Source organism: Pan troglodytes, chromosome 23 (assembly GCF_028858775.2).
Source record: "Pan troglodytes isolate AG18354 chromosome 23, NHGRI_mPanTro3-v2.0_pri, whole genome shotgun sequence".
In the NCBI taxonomy this organism is placed as follows: Eukaryota; Metazoa; Chordata; class Mammalia; order Primates; family Hominidae; genus Pan; species Pan troglodytes.
This window is the reverse complement of record NC_086016.1, coordinates 33,692,165-33,711,130: the sequence shown is the minus strand read 5'-3', so window position 1 is coordinate 33,711,130 and position 18,966 is coordinate 33,692,165. Positions and strand designations below refer to the sequence as shown.

Below are 18,966 nucleotides of genomic sequence, written 5' to 3'. Positions count from 1 at the left end.
TCCTCTTGATCAAGAAGAAAGCACCTGGACTTTGGAACTGGAGATTTGAATTAACCTGGCTGTACCACTTACTGGTTGTGTTACCATTTATTATTTTGAACCTGACCTCTCAGAATCACTGTGAAAAGGAAATTATTAATGAAGATAATGATGCCATGGGCAGAATGAGTTTATGTATTTGTTTTCTGTCTCCCATCACACAATGCCCAACACAGTGGCAGACATACAGTTAGTGATTAATAATTTCTTCATTACAGGCTGGGCGTGGTAGCTCATGCCTGTAATCCCAGCACTTTGGGAGGCCAAGGCGGGTGGATCACGAGGTCAGGAGTTCGAGACCAGCCTGGCCAACATGGTGAAACCCCGTCCCTACTAAAGATACAAAAAATTAGCCGGGCGTGGTGGCGCACACCTGTAATCCCAGCTACTTGGGAGGCTGAGGCAGGAGAATTATTTGAACCCAGGATGTGGAGTTTGCCGTGAGTCAAGATCGTGCCACTGCATGCCAGCCTGGGCGAAAGGACAAGACTCCAACTCAAAAATAAATAAATAAATAAATAAATAATTATTATTTCTTCATTATGTCCCACCATATACTAAGAACCTGCTGTGGGCAAGTTTGTCCCCGTGGGAACTAAAAAGATGTAGCTCTGCTCCTTGAGCTTTCTTTTTTTTTTTTTTTTTTTTTTTGAGACAGAGTCTCACTCTGTTGCCCAGGCTAGAGTGCAGTGGCGTGATCTCAGCTCACTGCAAGCTCCGCCTCCCAGGTTCATGCCATTCTCCTGCCTCAGCCTCCCGAGTAGCTGGGACTACAGTCGCCCACCACCACGCCCGGCTAATTTTTTGTATTTTTAGTAGAGACAGGGTTTCTCCGTGTTAGCCAGGATGGTCTTGATCTCCTGACCTCGTGATCCGCCCGCCTTGGACTCCCAAAGTGCTGGGATTACAGATGTGAGCCACCGCGCCCGGCCTTTTTCTTTTTTTTTTTTTTGAGACGGCGTCTCGCCCTGTCACCCAGGCTGGAGTGCAATGATGCGATCTCAGCTCACAGCAACCTCCGTCTCCCAAGTTCAAGCAATTCTCCTGCCTCAGCCTCCCGAGTAGCTGGGATTACAGGCATGTGCCACCAGACCGGGCTAATTTTTGTATCTTTAGTAAAGACAGGGTTTCACCATGTTGGCCAGGCTGGTCTTGAACTCTTGACCTTGTGATCCGCCCGCTCAGGCCTCCCAAAGTGCTGGGATTACAGGTGTGAGCCACTGCACCCGGCCCGACCTTTGTAATTTTGTTGATGACTATCATTTCAAGACTTCAAAAAGCCAGGTCTAGCAGAACAGGAACTAAGTGTTTCGGGGAAATGACACTTAAGAATGTCTGCCAAGGTGAGGCAAGGTCCCACCGTGCTCTGATCCAGAAAGCTAATGGGCTGCTTTAATGGAGCTCTCAGTGGCTAATAATGAAGGTTACAAACAGGCTGTTTTGAAAGCCCTTGAAATAAAGATGGACAAAAGATTTCCCAGGGGAAACACTCTTGTCTTTTCCTGCTAGATGAAATCAATGAGCCCACATTATTGAAAATCCAGGAAGTACTAGGGCCTGGGGTCTGGGAAGCTGAAAAGCACAGCAAATGGGCTGTGTGGTTGTCAGAGTTAGATTTGAAACACCTGCCCCAGTGCAGACAGGAGCTGCGCAACATACCTGTGGAAACGTGTTGCTCTTGCACTGAGGACATTTTCCTGGTGGCACCATCGCCAGAGTCTGTTCCATGTGTGGAAGGCAGCAGGCAGGGCTCTCTGCTGGAAATGACCATCCGCTCTGGCCTGTAGCAGCTAAAGTAAAAGAATGAATAACCTTTGTACTTAACTTTTTTTTTTTAAAACATGACCTCTCAGGGTCACACCCTTGTGGGAGGATTGCTTCCTATATAATAAAAATGAGAAAAAGATGAAAATCATTATTTATTATCTTTGCCAATATGCTAGGTGAAAAATGAAATAGGATAGGTAAAAAAATTTTCACTTAAACATTAGTTAAACATTTCTACACACACACACACACACACACGCACACACATACACACACACTCATTCACTCTTCCCCATGGCTTAGGTGTTCATACCCATTACCTGTTTCACTGTCTGTTAGCATTTGACTCAGTGATATGTATGGGGTTTTTTGAACCTAAACAATTTATTAGTCCTTTGTCATATGTTATAAATCTTAAATATTTCCCCACCCCATAATATATCTTTTGATTTTGTTTATAGTGTTTGTCATACACATTAATGTAATTATAAAAGTCTACTATTTTACTGATACATCAGTAGGAAGACAGACAATGGACATAAGAATATACCATATATGTCTCCATGATCCAAAACTTTGGGGGGGAAAAAGCATATATGCATGTATAGAGGTTTTATGTTTTTGTTTTTTTTGTTGTTTTTTGTTTTTTGAGACAGAGTCTCACTCTGTCGCCAGGCTGGAGTGCAGTGGCGCAATCTCAGCTCACTGCAACCTCCGCCTCCCGGGTTCAAGTGATTCTCCTGCCTCAGCCTCCCAAGTAGCTGGGACTACAGGCGTGCACCACCACGCCCAGCTAATTTTTGTATTTTTAGTAGAGACAGGGTTTCACCATGTTGACCAGAATGGTCTTGATCTCTTGACCTCACGATCTGCCTGCCTTGGCCTCCCAAAGTGCTGGGATTACAGGCATGAGCCACCGTGCCCAGCCCAAATGTGTAGAGGTTTTAAAAACATGGCTGCAAATTATTTGATCCTCCTTCACTGAGAAGAGATCTATGTTCCCTCCCCTTGAATCTGGCTGGGATAGTGACTGCTCTGACCAATAGCACATGGTAAAAGTGGCACTGTGTGAGTTCTGAGGCTATACAAAGAGCCACAGAGCTTCTGACTTGTTCACTGGAACACTCATTTTGAAGCTCTGATAGCTGACTACCCCAAGGCCACCATGCTGTAAGGAAGCCCAAGCCTCACAGAGAGGTCATACACAGGTTCTTTGGTTAACATTCCCAGTTGAGCCCAGTCTTTGAGTCATTCTAATCCAGGATCTAGATGTGTGTGAAGAAAACGTCTAGATAATTCTAACCCCTTGCCATTAGAATCTTTTCAGTTGAGGCTGATCTTGGAGCAGAAACCAACCATTCCCATTATGTCCTGTCTCAATCTTTGATAATCCATAAAGCATAATAGAATGGTTGTTGTCTTATACCACTGAGTTTGGGGTGATTTTTTACATAGCAATAGATAATTGGATCAGTATGCATATGTATGTGTATGTGAATAGATAGGTACATACACTCCTACCCAAACAGAGGAAGGGAGATACCAGGCTTACCCATCAAATGTCATGAATGGTTTTATTTTTTCTTCTTTATATCTTTTTATACTTCCTAAATTTTCTATAATATCTACACATTGCTTTTCTATTTTTTATTATGGGCATTTTCAAATGTAAACAAAAGTAGAAGCTGACAGTATAATGAATACCCATGACCCTACCATCAAGCTTCAACAGTTAGCAAACATTCGCCATTCTGCAAAGAGCCATCCTTTGGTATTTGTGGGGGACTGGTTCCAGGGCCCCTCTCAGATACCAAAATCCATGGATACTCAAGTATCTTATATAAAATGGTATAGCAGGCCGGGTGCAGTGGCTCATGCCTGTAATCCCAGCACTTTGGAAGGCTGAGGCAGGCAGAGCTTGGGAGTTTGGTCGTATAGCAGGCCGGGTGCAGTGGCTCATGCCTGTAATCCCAGCACTTTGGGAGGCTGAGGCAGGCAGAGCTTGGGAGTTTGAGACCAGCCTGGGTAACATGGTGGCACCCCACCTCTACAAAAAAAAAACAAAACACGAACATTAGCTGGGCGTGGTGGCTTGCACCTGTAGTCCCAGCTACTTGGGAGGCTGAGGCAGGAGAATCGCTTGAGCCTGGGGAGAGTGAGGTTGCAGTGAGCCAAGATCATGCCACTGTACTCCAGCCTGGGTGACAAAGTGAAACCTGTCTCAAAAACAAAACAAAACAAAACAAAACAAAAAAAAAAACAAATAAATTGGCATCTGCATATAACCTACGCAATCCTCCTGTATACATCTCTAGATTACTTATAATACCCAATACAATGTCAATGCTATGTACATAGTTGTTATGCTATATTGTTTATATATTGTTTAGGGACTAATGACAAGAAAAAAAGGTCTGAATATGTTCAGTACAGACACAACTATTCTTTTTTTTCTCTGAATATTTTTTATCCATGGTTGGTTGAATCTATGGATGTGGAACCCACAGATACAGAGGGCTGACTGTATGTTACTTTTTAAAAAGGAAGAAACCCACAAAAAATAATATTTTTATCTTGTCTAAGAATAGAAAGATCTGATGTGCTCCTGGGATACCTATACCAAGAGTTGATATTCAGATTCTTAGCTAAAGGTTTAGGAATGACTAAGCAGAGCTCTTCCCATTTTTCAGACCCGCTATACCTTTGAAAGCAGGCCGTGCTAGATCAGTGTGAGAGATGAAAATGCTGACCCTGGACTGTCCGCCAGTGTTGGGTCCCTGTGTCAAGGGGAGTGCTCGTTTTCCAGGAAGGAAATAAAAGAGACCCTCTGCTCTCCACCTTGAATAAATACAACCTTTCAACTCTGACACTCATAGTCTTTTTCTGAAAGGCTTTCCTGCATTCTGGTGAACTTGTATTATATGAACTTAAGATAACAAGTGGCAATGTCTTTTCAAAGCCAGTAACATAATCCAAAGGCATGTCAAAGAATGCAGTGACTCTAGCATTTCTTAAGTGTAGGAGGCAAGAGTGACGCAAAAAGAGGCCATGCCCTGTAGCATCCAAGCTCTATCGACTTAAATCATCCTTGGAAAAAAACTCTGAAGAAATCAACAGCAGTTCATTTGTTGGTCTGTGCATTAATTCATCCAAATATTAGCACATATCCCATGCCAAGCACTGTGGGCTAAGGAGGCAAAAGGGACAGGCTGTACTCTAAAGGACTTCACAGCCTGTGGGGAAAGAGAAGCCAGTGAACAATTATAAGATGAACGTTCTGATAAAGCTATGCCTCCGGGGTAGGGGTGGAGGTGGACTGGCCTGGGGGAGGAGGTGACATCTGAGCTGGAAGGGAGTGTGAAATAGAGAACTGGAGGTACAAAGAGAAGCAGGAGGGCACAGAGGACCTTTAGGGAACCACTGGCAGCTTAACTGGTCAGAGTGCAGTTGTGAAGGAACAGAGTGGTAACAGGAAAGGGGAGAGAAACAGACAGGGACCAGCTCCCGAAGGAGTTTGTAGGCCTTGCTAAAAATTTGGATTCTATCCCCAAACTATAGGGAACTAGCTAACAGGTGAATCTAAAGATTCACCTGTTAGACTCCAACAGAAGATGGAGGTACGGGTAGGGTGGGCAGCACGAAAATAACTGGGAGGAGTTTGGTTTGTGTCTTCCTCTGTTTCACTGACAGAGATGACCAAAAAGGGGGCACTTCTCACAATGGCAGACGCCATCAACTGAACCCTTTCCCACTGAGTGTAAACACGGCCTTGAAATCCTTCTCACTTCAACATTCCAGACAGGTACTCCCAATTGGTAGAACGGGCTTGTAAGGTCACACTCATTTGTCACCCTGGTGCTAAAGTATGAGCCCTGGGAGAGCAGGAATTTTATTGACTTTATATCACAGTTGTATCCTCAGTGCTTAGTGCAGTGTCTGAGAAACAGCAGTTGCTCAATAAGTATTTCTTAAATGGAATTGAATCTATCTTTCTCAATCTGCCTTTACTTATTTGTGGTCCTGACCTCACATCCTCCACCCCTGGGAGACATGTGTCTCACACTGTTTAGCACTGGGATGCAGCACTTATGCTCTGCACCTCTCCCTGTACCTCTTGCAGGTCCCACTGGGTGAAGGGCTGGCTAACTCAGAGACTAAATGAATTTGAGTAAAGATGTGAATGGCTGATAAGAGCTCAGTATTTTCAGAGAGAACCTGTATTTTCATAGCAGATAAGAAATGGGAGTTATGCAGACTTTCTGATATTAGAGGTGGGAACTGGAAGAAATGACTTTGAGCTTTTTCAACACCCTCTCTTCCAAAGCAGAACGATAAGACTTCTTGGCATAGGTCTTTTCCAAAGCAAATGGGTCCAAGAATGTAAGCCAGTAGAGCTATCTGCTAAAAAGTACTCCATACCTGCTTGTACCGCCTCTTCTGAGTATACTGTACCCACAATTTGATACATTTGCACAGCAGTGCTATCCTGAAACAAAAGGAAGAACACCTTCAGGTTTCAGGTTTTTAAAACTTTGTTTTAAGGCAGGTAAATTGGGGTACAGTTACTTCCTGTGAGTTAAAGGCACCCCATGGGCTTACTAGTTTCATTCTAGGAGAGACGGCAATAAGAACCTGATATCTAATATAAAATTTGTCAACCTCTGATTTTGGACTGTGGATTGCCTAAAATGTTGACAACTTTCTTGTAAAACCTAATTAGACCACCGAAAGCACAGTAGCTCTGGAATTTAGGAAATATGTGTGAAATCCCCTAGATATCCTGAACTTTCTGGTTTCATGGCCAAACGCTGGGGGTCCACGACATGTTGCCTCTCACACTAGGTTTTGTAAACCAGGGTTTGGAATAATATGCCTTGATAACTCTAAATGAGTCAGTTTATTATTGGGATTCTCACTAACTCATTAAAAAATGCTTCAAAATTGGAGCTAAACTATGCAAATTAAGTTGATTATACTGTGGGGAGAGGAAAAAAGGAGGGCAAAGAAAGGAAGGACATATTGAACATTTCTGGCAGCAAGAAAGTTTATACGTAGTGCTTCCTTCTGAGGAGCAAGATCTTACTCTTACTTGTAGGGAGGGGGCCAGGCAACTTTTATTTTTCCCTTTATACTTTCCACCCTATACATTCTGAGTTTTCCTCACAGAAATGTAGTGTTTTTATTTATTTAACTGAATGACTAGCTCTAAAATATTGAGGACATTCCCTGCACACTTTAAGACTGAGTCACAAATGTCCCTGACCCTTCCCTTTAACACTAGCAATGCATGAATTCTAACTTGTGAACATATTGATGCCTGTAGGACCAAGGCAGTGAGCGACCAGGCACATACTTCAGACTATGGTGGCCAAGAACCAATGCAAATATGCTCATTCTATCTCCCATCTGATCAGCCAAAAACCCAAAGTCAGGAACAAATGGTTTACAGCAGGACCTCCACCCCAGCAGGCCTTTCTGAATCTGCCACACTAACGCATAGAAGGGCAAGCAATTACTCCTGGAAAACAGTAAGTCAGAGGCACAAAGTCCCTGAGAGCCAGGGATGAAACCAGAGTCCCTACCTGTAGTGGTCCCAGGCAGCACGCAGTAAGGGGAGCAGCTCTCTTTCCTTTTTCTGCTCAATCTGAGACCGCCAGAGGTTCCAGAACCTGTGCAGCAGCTAAAGCAAGGGAGGAAGAAGATGGAAATTTACTGAGATGAAAGGTAAAACAGTGAATCCTTACTCCAACAGACTGTGAGCTCCCCCAAAGCAGAAATGACCTCAGTTAGGAGCAGCCAACATACAGTGGGCATACAAATTAATGAGGGCTCAACTATAGAGCTATTCTGGGCCAACATAAAAGGCAAAAAGATGGTTCTTCCAGTCTATGGAAATCTAGATGAAGAAGCTATTCCTAATCCCACAGAAGACAATGACATTTTAGAAAGCCATTTTAGAAATTAAAACTGATTGTAATGCATATTCCCACCTATGAAGTAGTCTCGCATAAATGTTTAACTTCAATCTAAACAAGCCCTCAGATGTAACGATTATAGGAACCATGTAGACTAAAGGAAAATTAAATGATATAAATGATATCAAAAGGAAACAATCAGATAAATCAATAACATAAAACACTGGGCTGGGCGCAGTAGCTCACACCTGTAATCCCAGCACTTTGGGAGGCCAAGGCGGGTGGATCACCTGAGTTCTTGGGAGTTTGAGACCAGCCTGACCAACATGGAGAAACCCTGTCTCTACTAAAAATACAAAATTAGCCGGGCGTGATGGCACATGCCTGTAAACCCAGCTACTTGGGAGGCTGAGGCAGGAGAATCGCTTAAACCCGGGAGGTGGAGGTTGCAGTGAGCCGAGATGGCACCATTGCACTCCAGCCTGGGCAACAAGAGTGAAACTCCATCTCAAACAAACAAACAAACAAACAACAACAAAAAAAATTATACAAGGCTAGGCATGGTGGTGTGCACCTGTAGTCCTAGCTCCTCAGGAGGCTGAGGCAGGATATTCTCTTGAGCCCAGGAGGATGAGGCTACAATGAGCTACAATCACACCATTGCACTCTAGCCTGGATGACAGAGTGAGACCCTGTCTCTAACAATAATTATTATAATAATAAATAAATTGTATAAACAAAATAACTGGCCTGTCCTTTTTTAAAAAAAGGCAGTCATTTTAAAAAGTATACATTATGCTAAGTGAAATAAGCCAGTTGCAAAAGGACAAATACTATATGATTCCACCTATGAGGTCTCTAGAATAATCTAATTTATAGAGACAGAAAGTAGAATGGTGGTTTCCAGGGGCTGAGGAAAGAGGAAATGGGTACAGAGTTTCAATTTTGCAAGATGAAAAAGTTCTAGAGATGAATAGTGATGATGATTGCACAATGTGGATGTACATGTCACTGAACTGTACACTTAAAAATGGTTAAGGTGATAAAGTTTAAGTGATGTATCTTTTACCACAATTTAAAAATATAATAGGCCGAGTGTCGTGGCTCACGCCTGTAATCCCAACACTTTGGGAGGCCGAGGTGGGAGGATCACCAAAGGTCAGGAGTTTGAGACCAGCCTGGCCAACACGGTGAAACCCCATCTCTACTAAAAATACAAAAATTGGCCAGGCGTGATGGTGTGCGTCTGTAGTCCCAGCTACCTGGGAGGCTGAGGCAGGAGAACAGTTTGAACATGGAACGTGGAGGTTGCAGTGAGCCGAGATCAAGCTACTGCACTCCAGCCTGGGCGAGAGTGAGACCCGGTTTCACAAAAAAAAAAATATATATATACATATATATATATATATATATATAAAAAACGTAATAAAGAAGTGTTGTTGGGGGAAGGAAAGTTCTAGATTAAAAGCTTTAAGAGATATAGTAACAAAATCCATTTCTGCTAAAAATCAATCAGAAAAGAACCAAATGGAGTTAGTGATCCTTAATTGCATTCTGGTTTGTAAAAAGCAGCTACAAATAAGACATTTTTAAGACAACTATGGAAATTTGAATGTTGACTGGATATTAATGTTAGGGAATCACTGTTACTTTTCTTAGGGATGATAATGACATTGTCGTTACATAAGAAAATGTCTGAGTGACGCATGCTGAAGTATTTAGGTGCAAAGTGTCGTGATGTCTATAATTTACTTTGAAATTATTCAGCAAAAAACAATGAAGCAAACATAGCAAATATTAACAATTACTATATCCAGGTAGTGACTATATAGAGGCTTATTATACTTTTTTTTTTCTATTTTTCTGTATGTTTAAACATTTTTCATAAAACAGTAACAGGGACAAAATTCCTACACCAAGAAAGTAGAGACAATATTGGTTGGCATCAAGTAAACAAACCATTGTTTTATAATGGGCTTACAATGGAAGTGAATAGACTTACAACAGAAACACAACCAAAGCCTCCTATTGGGGCCGGGCATGGTGGCTCATGTCTGTAATCCCAGCACTTTGGGAGGCCAAGGCAGGTGGATTGCTTGAGGCCAGGAGTTTGCGACCAGCCCAACCAACATGGGGAAAAACCCGCCTCTACTAAAAATACAAAAAAATTAGCTGGGCTTGGTGGTGCACACCTGTGATCCCAGCTACTTGGGAGGCTGAGACATGAGAATCGCTTGAACTTGGGAGGCGGAGGTTGCAGTGAGTTGAGATCGCACCACTGCAGCTGCACACCAGCCTGGGCAACAGACCAAGACCCTGTCTCAAAAAAAAAAAAGTGTATTTGGGCCAGGTGCGGTGGCTCACACCTGTAATCCCAGCACTTTGAGAGGCTAAGGTGGGCAGATCACTTGAGCCCAGGAGTTTGAGATCAGCGTAGGCAACATAGTAGGACCCCATCTACAAAAAATACAAAAATTAGCTGGGTGTGGTGGCTTACAGCTATAGTCCCAACTACTTGGGAGGCTGAGGCAGGAGGATCACTTGAACCTGCAGTGATCTACTGCACTACAGCCTAGGTGACAGAACAAGACCCTGCCTCTAAATAAGTAAAGAAAAAAAGAAAGTATTTGTATCACTATATCCCCTAGGTCAGGTTTAAAATCCACAGTCCCTGAACTTTGAGTCAACTATCCATTTCTTGGCAAATAGATAAAAAAATGGGATCAAACAAGTTTTTCTAACAGCAGGTATGGATTACCAAAGAAAATGCAAACTAAAAAGGCCGAGCACGGTGGCTCACGCCTGTAATCCCAGCACTTTGGGAGGCTGAGGCGGGTGGATCATCTGAACTCAGGAGTTCGAGACCAGCCTGGCCAACATGGTGAAACCTCGTCTCTACTACAAATACAAAAATTAGGAAGGTGTAGTGGCGCATGCCTGTAATCTCAGCTACTCAAGAGGCTGAGGCAGGAGAATTGCTTGAACCCGGGAGGCGGAGGTTGCAGTGAGCTGAGATCATGCCACTGTATTCCAGTCTGGGCAATAGAGAAAGACTGTCTCAAAAAAGAAAGAAAGAAAGAAAGAAAGAAAATGCAAACTAAGGTTTTAGAGTTGACAGTCTGGACAAATCTTGAAGCACAAAAAGTTTTTTTAAAAAGAGTTCTGCTTAATTTGGCAAGACTGAAAAAAAGAGCGAGAGAGAATGGCCTTCAGAAGAGGTCCCTTGATACAGAAGACAACACTCACCGTGACACCATGCTGCTGGTGAGCGAGATTCCTTCTTATTTGCTGGAGATGGGCGTGGGTCACATTGTCTTTTAGGGCTCTAAAGCAAAAATACTGTGCAAAGAAAGGACACAACTGATTACAAGGACTGGAATCAGCAGAGTCTGTAAACTAAGAGTAGATGAAGGCAGACAGTGCCTCAAATCAGCGGGGAGAAGCTTGGTCACAGCTTCTTGTAGCTGTTCCATCTCCCTGAGTGTTTCTCTGCTTTGAGATTCAACTGGGAGCCTAACACAAGCCAGCCTGCACAGCAGGCACTTAATAAATATTTGCTGAACCCTCCCTGCTGTCCATCTATACTGCACAAGAACAAACACACCCACACCAGGAGAGAACCCCATGACCCACATGACAATTCTACAGACCAAGGTAAACATCAACTGTTGCCTCTCAGAAGAAGACAGACTTTTTGTCTGTGGTGGTTTTTGTGTTTTTGTTTTTTTACCATGTGGGCTCAGTGTGTACATTTGTATGATTATAAATGCAGTGCTGCTAAAATGGAAGAAGGAATCTTTAGTCAAAGGAAGGGTTGGAGTTGGGCCAGGATGGACCTGGATCCAGCTCCATCAATAATGCCTAAAAGGCCAGGTGCAGTGGCTCACACCTGTAATCCCAACACTTTAGGATGCTGAGGCAGGAGGACTGCTTGAGCACAGGAGTTCAAGACTAGCCTGGCCAACAGAAGGAGACTCTGTCTGTATAAAAAACTAAAAAATTAGGCCGGGCGTGGTGGCTCACGCCTGTAATCCCAGCACTTTGGGAGGCCAAGGCGGGCGGATCACGAGGTCAGGAGATCGAGACCATCTTGGCTAACATGGTGAAACCCCGTCTCTACTAAACATACAAAAAATTAGCTGGGTGTGGTGGCAGGCACCTGTAGTCCCAGCTACTTGGGAGGCTGAGGCAGGAGAATGGCGTGAACCCCGGAGGCAGAGCTTTCAGTGAGCCAAGATAGCGCCACTGCACTCCAGCCTGGGTGACAGAGCGAGACTCCGTCTCAAAAAAAAAAAAAAAAAAAAAATCTAAAAAATTAGTTGGGCATGGTGGCATGTGCCTGTGGTCCCAGCTGCTTGGGAGGCTGAAGTGGAAGGATCATTTGAGTCCAGGAGTTCAAGGCTGCAGCAAGCTATGATTGTAACACTGCACTCCAGCCTGGGTGACAGAGGAGACCCTATCTCTAATAATAATAGTAATGATAATAATACTAATGCCTCAACACTGGGCATGGTGGCACATGCCTATAGTCCCAGCTACTCAGGAGGCTGAGGTGGGAGGATTGTTTGAGCCCAGAAGTTTGAATCTAGCCTGGACAACATAGTGAGACCGCATCTCTAAAAAATAATAATAATGCCTCACAAATTGGCTAAGCAAAGCTGATTTGCCCATATTTTCCCATGCCTTAGGCTTCAATTTTCTGAGACAGAAGTGAAGATATCAGACTGGATTAGGGGTTTTCGTACTGTGCTTTGTGGAGCCCCAGAGGCTCCTGAAAACATATGAAGACCACCTCGTGTAGCAAGGGAAGGGAATAGTAGCAGGTAGAACAGGGACTGACTCCCTGATGTGCTTCAACCACAGCATGGCTACTTTGACCTATTTTATAGGTGAGGCTTCCGCCACTCAAAAGGGGTTTTACCATGTAAAAAAAGCTCAGGACTAAATAATCTCTGAGGTTCCTTTACAGCTCCATACCCCTCTGACCCTACAACATTAGCACCTGTAATCCAAAATGAAAAGAAGGACACCCACAATGAAAGGAGGGCTTCATGACCAAAACTCACCCATAGCTGACTGCATTTAATGAAGGTGATAGGGGTCAGGGTCCCCCAAGAGTGGATACCCAAGCAAGGCTGCCGAGCGGACCCGTGCCAGGATGCAGGGCTCTTACCAGCTGGCTGTGCCTGTGGTGCTCTTCTGCCATCTCAAACTGGGCAGCTTCTTCTGCACACAGCAGCATGTCTGCCAGGAAGTGAAGGCCTCCAGTCCCAACAAGGTTCTGACCCCTACAGAGTGCATTCTCAGCAAGCCACCTTGAAGGGCTGTGGCTATCGGGGATAACACACGTGCCAGGTGGGCTGAGGTCCACCTCTGTCTACTCCTGATGACCCAGGGAAGCAGTGGGCAAAGGGAAACCCTGTCAGTTACTGATCAAACATCTGGTCTTGCATTCCTCCCCTTGAATGCCCATGAGATGACAGGCAAAAAATACCTGAGATAAACTGCTACCAATTTCAGTAAACATTTAGAAATCACCATATCTAAAGCAGAATCTGCTCCTTTTTCTATAGTCTCTGTTTTGGCATCACAATCCAGTAAGATGTTTGAGCTAAAAACCTTGGAGTTATTTTCAAACCTTTTCTCCTCCCACTCTCATCTAATCGGTCGCCAAGTCCATCTGTTCCCTTCCTAAATCTCTTGGCTCTCTCCATCCCCTTCTGCTCTTCTGTCCCCACCCCCAACACCCTGCAGTTCATCCGACTTGTCCCTTACGTAGACGGGTAAGTGAGCCTCCTCCCATAACTGGTCTCCCACCAGTGCTAGCCTCTCTCCGCTAATCCAGAATTATCCTTTCCAAAGCACAAATCTGACTGCATTTCTTTTCTTTTTTAAGAGACTGGGTCTCACTCTGTCACCTAGGCTGTAGGGCAAGGGTGCCATCATAGTTCACTGTAGCCTCAAACTCCTGAGTTCAAGCGATCCTCCCAAAGCACTTGGATTACAGGTGTGAGCCACTGCCCCCAGCCTCTTCTCTTCTTAAAAACCCCTGATGCCGGGTGTGATGGTGTGTGCCTGTAGTTTCACCTACTTCGTAGGCTGAGGAGGGAGGATTGCTTAAGCCCAGGAGTTCAAGACTGTAGTAAGCTACCATTGTGCCTGTGAAAGCCACTGCACTCCAGCCTGGGCAACATGTGACCCTGTCTCTAAATTTTTAAAAGTTAAAAAACCTCCAGAGGTTCCTGCATCTCCCTTCCCACCATCCATACCTCCACAGCCCACTGGATTCTTGAATGCTTTTCCTCACTGAAATGCCTTTTCCAACCTTCTGCAGTCTTCCCCTAAGACATCAACCTTCCCAACTTCTCATCTCCTATGACTTAGATTCTGCACAAACATTACCTCCTTGGCTGAATCTCCACAGTCGCTCTCACAGGACTTCATACAAATCTTTATGATAGGAATTATCATGCCATATTTAAAGACACATTTTCATGTCTATTTCCCCCACTAGACAATGAACTATCATTAGTCTGAGCTTCCTCATACCCCAGAATTTAAGCAGGAGTTTATACAAAGCAAGACTTTGATGAACAAATAAAATGTGTGGATGAACATCCTAGGCAGTCCAAATTCTCACACTTGGGCACACAGTATGGTAGGGGTAGTGATTAAGAATATGGCTGGGTGCGGTAGCTCAGGCCTGTAATCACAGCACTTTGGAAGGCCGAGGCGGGCAGATCACCTGAGGTCGTCAGGAGTTCGAGACCAGCCTGACTAACATGGAGAAACTCTGTCTCTACTAAAAATACAAAAAAATTAGCCGGGCATGGTGGTGCATGCCTGTAATCCCAGCTACTCGTGGGGCTGCGGCCGGAGAATCGCTTGAACCCGGGAGGCAGAGGTTGTGGTGAGCCAAGATTGGGCCATTGCACTCCAGCTTGGGCTACAAGGGCGAAACTCCATCTCAAAAAAAAAAAAAGAGGGAAAAAAAAAGAGTATATACATAGAGCTGGACGCGGTGGCTCACGCCGGTAATCCCAGTACTTTAAGAGGCCGAGGCAAGTGGATCACTTTGGGTCAGGAGTTCGAGACCAGCCTGACCAACATGGAGAAACCCCATGTCTACTAAAAGCACAAAAATTAGCTGGGCGTGGTGGTGGCCGCCTGTAATCCCAGCTACTCAGGAGGCTGAGACAGGACAATCACTTGAACCCGGGAGGCAGAGGTTGCGGTAAGCTGAGATGGCACCACTGCAATCCAGCCTGGGTGACAGAGCGAGACTCTGTCTCAAAAAAAAAAAAAAAAAAAAAAAAAAAGAGGCTAGGTACGCTGGCTCATGCCTGTAATCCCAGCACTTCGGGAGGCTGAGGTGGGTGGATCACCTGAAGTCAAGAGTTCGAGACCAGCCTGGCCAACATGGCGAAACCCCGTCTCTACTAAAAATACAAAAATTAGGCGTGGTGGCACATGCCTGTAATCCCAGCTACTCGGGAGGCTAAGGCAGGAGAATCGCTTGAACCTGGGAGGCGGAGATTGCAGTGAGCCGAGATTGTACCACTGCACTCCAGCCTGGGTGACAGAGCAAGAGTCCATCTCAAAAAAAAAAAAAAAAAGAATATGTACACAGGAGTTAAAGGCCTAGGTTTTGAAAATCTTGACTCTGCCAATGACCTGTGACTTTAGAATACACTCAGCTCCTCTGAATCTCTTTCCTCGTCTGTAAAATGGCAATAGTGGCACCTACTCCACAGCGTTGCTATGAGGATGAAGAGGATGATGCATAATGTCTGCTACGTAGTAAAAGCGCAATAAATGGAAACTATGATCACGGTGATGGTATCACCAAGAAAAAGATAGTGGTGGCTATTTCCACCACCTAGTGGGTAGAGAAAAGCACTTAAATTGTAACACCAAAAAATGTGAATCAGGAAAGTGGGATTACCTCTGAGGGAAAAGAAAAAGAACGCAGTCAGGGAGGAGCAAATAGGTGTGCTAGGAAGGTTCTATTTTGAAAGTTGGGTGATAAGATATATAGTTGTTCATTTTATTATTTTTAAACTATATATAAGCACTCTTTTTATACACAATCCCAATTAAACAAAAATTTTAAGACTGTCAACAGATATAAGGCTGTTTTGAATCGTTTGGCAATTGTTTCCCATGTATCTCATGACTTTCGTTTCACATGCTGCTGAGCTCATGCTGTCCTGGCTGAGGCAATGGACAGCCTGAGTATCTGAAAGGATACAGTGTTTCCAGTGAGTAAAGGCGCGCCGCAGGGCCATCTTCCTGGCCAGTTTCTCCACCTGGGCATGGTGAGCGTACAAGCTCTCCCTCCGCTCCCAGGCCTGCTGCCAGTCACAGAAGTGTATCTGGAGCACAGTGACATGATGGAATCGCTCAGCCATCTCTGCAACAGAGAAATAACTTAAGTGCTACTCCCCTAAGGTTAGAAGATGAGCTGGAAACATCTTTAAGACAAGCTGAACCCCACTACTGGCAGAGAGCAGGGGTTCAAGGCCACACACACACACACACACACACACACACACTAAGTTTTTTTTTTTTTCTTTGAGTTGGAGTCTCGCTCTGTTGCCCAGGCTGGAGTGCAGTGGCGCGATCTCGGCTCACTGCAACCTATGCCTCCCAGGTTCCAGCGATTCTCCTGCCTCAGCCTCCCAAGTTGCTAGAATTACAGGCATGTGCCACCACCCCTGGCTGATTTTTCTGCATTTTTAATAGAGATGGGGTTTCACCATGTTAGCCAAGCTGGTCTCGAACTCCTGACCTCAAGTGATCCGCCCGCCTCAGCCTCCCACAGTGCTGGGATTACAGATGTGAGCCACCGCGCCCGGCCAAAATACAAGTTTTTTAAACCTTGAAAGGTCATTAGGAATCCCTGAGCTACATCTCCTCTCTCCAAGGAAAGAGAAAAGGTCTGTGATTTTAGGGAGGAGGATGCTATAAAAATCAGTTACATCAAAGGGCTGAGGCTTCTAGTTAGACACTGATGAACAGAAATGATAACTGTTACTTTCAAAAAGGACTGTTTTACTTTTGCTTCTAAACAAATGTCTCCTGGATAGGACTTAGAGATTGAGTCAATGACATAAAATTCAGTTGCCACGCTGGCATAGGCTTTTTTGAGCTTTCAGCCAACCTGATCCTGGCTGCCAGCTTCATCTCCTTTTAATGCTAGTCAGATAATGGTCTGATGAGCTAGGGCCTGGGAAGGGGATGGGAATCAGACCTGGAATTTGAATGCTGTAATTGGAGGCAGGCATTAGTCTATAGCTTATCATACTAAACAGCTTAATGCCTTCACATTCCAGGACTGGGCAACTGGACTGTTGGTCTGGGGTCACTATCCTCCAATGAACACATTCAAACTCTCCCAAGAGACAGTGTTGGCAGCGTAAGAGATTTCTGCAGGGAGGTTTGGGTGAACGCCAGAGACCCTTAACCCAGTGTCTAGCATAGTGCTTGACTTACTTTGGTATAAACTCAATAAACTTAAGTTAAAAAGTGTACCAATGTTCACATTTCTATGTATTATTACTTCTGAATCTAATTGGGAAACAAAACCATATAAACAGTATCCAAAAAACTCAACATCAAAATCACATGCATTTGCATAACTGGAGACAAACAGAAACTATCCAAATATCTATTAATAGGAGAATGGCTAAGTATATTAAGGTAAGCCATCCTATAAAATATGAATAGTTGTTAAAAAATAACATTTACGACAAATACTTAAGATGTAGGGAAGTGTTATTAACTGTGTGGAAAAAAGCAAGATACAAAACCATAGGTTATCAACATATTAATCAAAATAATTACAATACTTATAGCAAAATGAAAACCCTATTTAGATAAAAAATATACAGAAGAGGCTGGAAACAGTGGCTCATGCCTGCAATCCCAGCACTTTGGGAGGCTGAGGCAGGCGGATCACCTGAGGTCAGGAGTTTGAGACTAGCCTGGCCAAAGTTATGAAACCCCATCTTTACTAAAAATACAAAAATTAGCCGGGCGAGGTGGTGGGCACCTGTGATCCCAACTACTAGGGAGGCTGAGGCAGAAGAATCACCTGAACCCAGGAGGCGGAGGTTGCAGTGAGCCGAGATTGCGCCACTGCACTCCAGCCTGGGTGACGAGAGCGAAACTCCATCTCAAAAAAAAAAAAAAAAAATCTATCTACAGATAGCTAGATAGATATAGATACAGATATATAAATAAAAGCCCAAAGAGAAATAAATGTGACTCAAGGATGATGTATTTTCCTCCTTAATCTCCTTTTACCAAAATTTCTGGTAGCACCATCATATTACTTCTTAGTACAGTACCACTGGCAGCAGGAGAGTGGAAACTGTGACCAGATCCTCTATCTCGAGAGCCTGGAGCTTCCTACTCACCATCCTGCTGTCTCTTCACTCTGCGGACTTGCAGGTATTCAAGCCAGGCCTTTAGAAATCTCCGTTTTTGCCAGTGCTGATGATGTTTCACTGCAGAGACAACCTTCTGTTTCTCCTTCTGGACATACAGGAGCTGTTCCCGCCACTGTGACCAAGCCTGAAAACCAGAGAAGAGGCAACAGTCAAAGGAGAGGCAGGAAAACAGGGTGAAGTACAGGTGGAGAGGGAAAAGAGCAAGGCACACACGCTGGAAAGGCTGAAATTAGAAACAAGGAAGTGGCAATCCCCTAGCAGGATCATAAGCTATGGGACTGTGGGGTAAAAGGGTCTTTAAGAGAGACATTCTGCTTTCAAAAGTAATTTTTTCCTGGATTAAAAAAAAGAAGAATAAAATCAACAAGCAGAAAGCAGATGGCGGGTGCAGTGGCTCTCACCTGTAATCCCAGCACTTTGGGAGGCCGAGGAGGGCAGATCACCTGAGGTTAGGAGTTTCAGACCAGCCTGCCCAACATGGCAAAACCCCGTCTCTACTAAAAATACAAAAAATTAGCTGGGCGTGATGGTGGGTGCCTATAATCCCAGCTACTCAGGAGGCTAAGGCAGGAGAATCACTTGAACCCAGGAGGTGGAGGTTGCAGTGAGCTGAGATCACTGCACTCCAGCCTGGGCGACAAGAGCGACCAACTCAAAACAAAAACAAAAACAAGCAGACAAGGAGCAGAAACAATCCGAGGGGTGATATAATTAATTCAGATTTGGGATAAGTGAGGGTCTGCCTTTTCTTCCAGAGTCAGAGGAAGCCTACTGTAAAGTAGTCCTTTTTC

At 44.3% G+C, this 18,966-nt stretch overlaps 1 protein-coding gene across 50 annotated transcripts in view; it reads right to left on the bottom strand.

Moving 5' to 3' along the window:
- SFI1 (SFI1 centrin binding protein) overlaps nt 1-18,966 on the bottom strand; it is a 125,453-nt gene that overhangs the window by 22,819 nt on the left and 83,668 nt on the right. For 46 of the 50 annotated variants that reach the window (XR_010156126.1, XR_010156124.1, XR_676487.5 and 43 more), the window contains 7 exons: nt 18,143-18,299; nt 15,973-16,134; nt 12,895-12,965; nt 10,968-11,060; nt 7,389-7,486; nt 6,226-6,292; nt 1,699-1,829 (listed from right to left, as the gene is read on the bottom strand). Coding sequence is in view for 38 of the 50 variants with exons in the window: in XM_054675867.2 (XP_054531842.1) it covers nt 1,699-1,829; nt 6,226-6,292; nt 7,389-7,486; nt 10,968-11,060; nt 12,895-12,965; nt 15,973-16,134; nt 18,143-18,299 (779 nt within the window). In the remaining 12 variants the exon portion in view is untranslated. The remainder of the gene's footprint in view (nt 1-1,698; nt 1,830-6,225; nt 6,293-7,388; nt 7,487-10,967; nt 11,061-12,894; nt 12,966-15,972; nt 16,135-18,142; nt 18,300-18,966) is intronic. The other 4 variants (XM_054675873.2, XM_001148585.7, XM_003317211.6 and 1 more) reach the window with 1 other exon arrangement.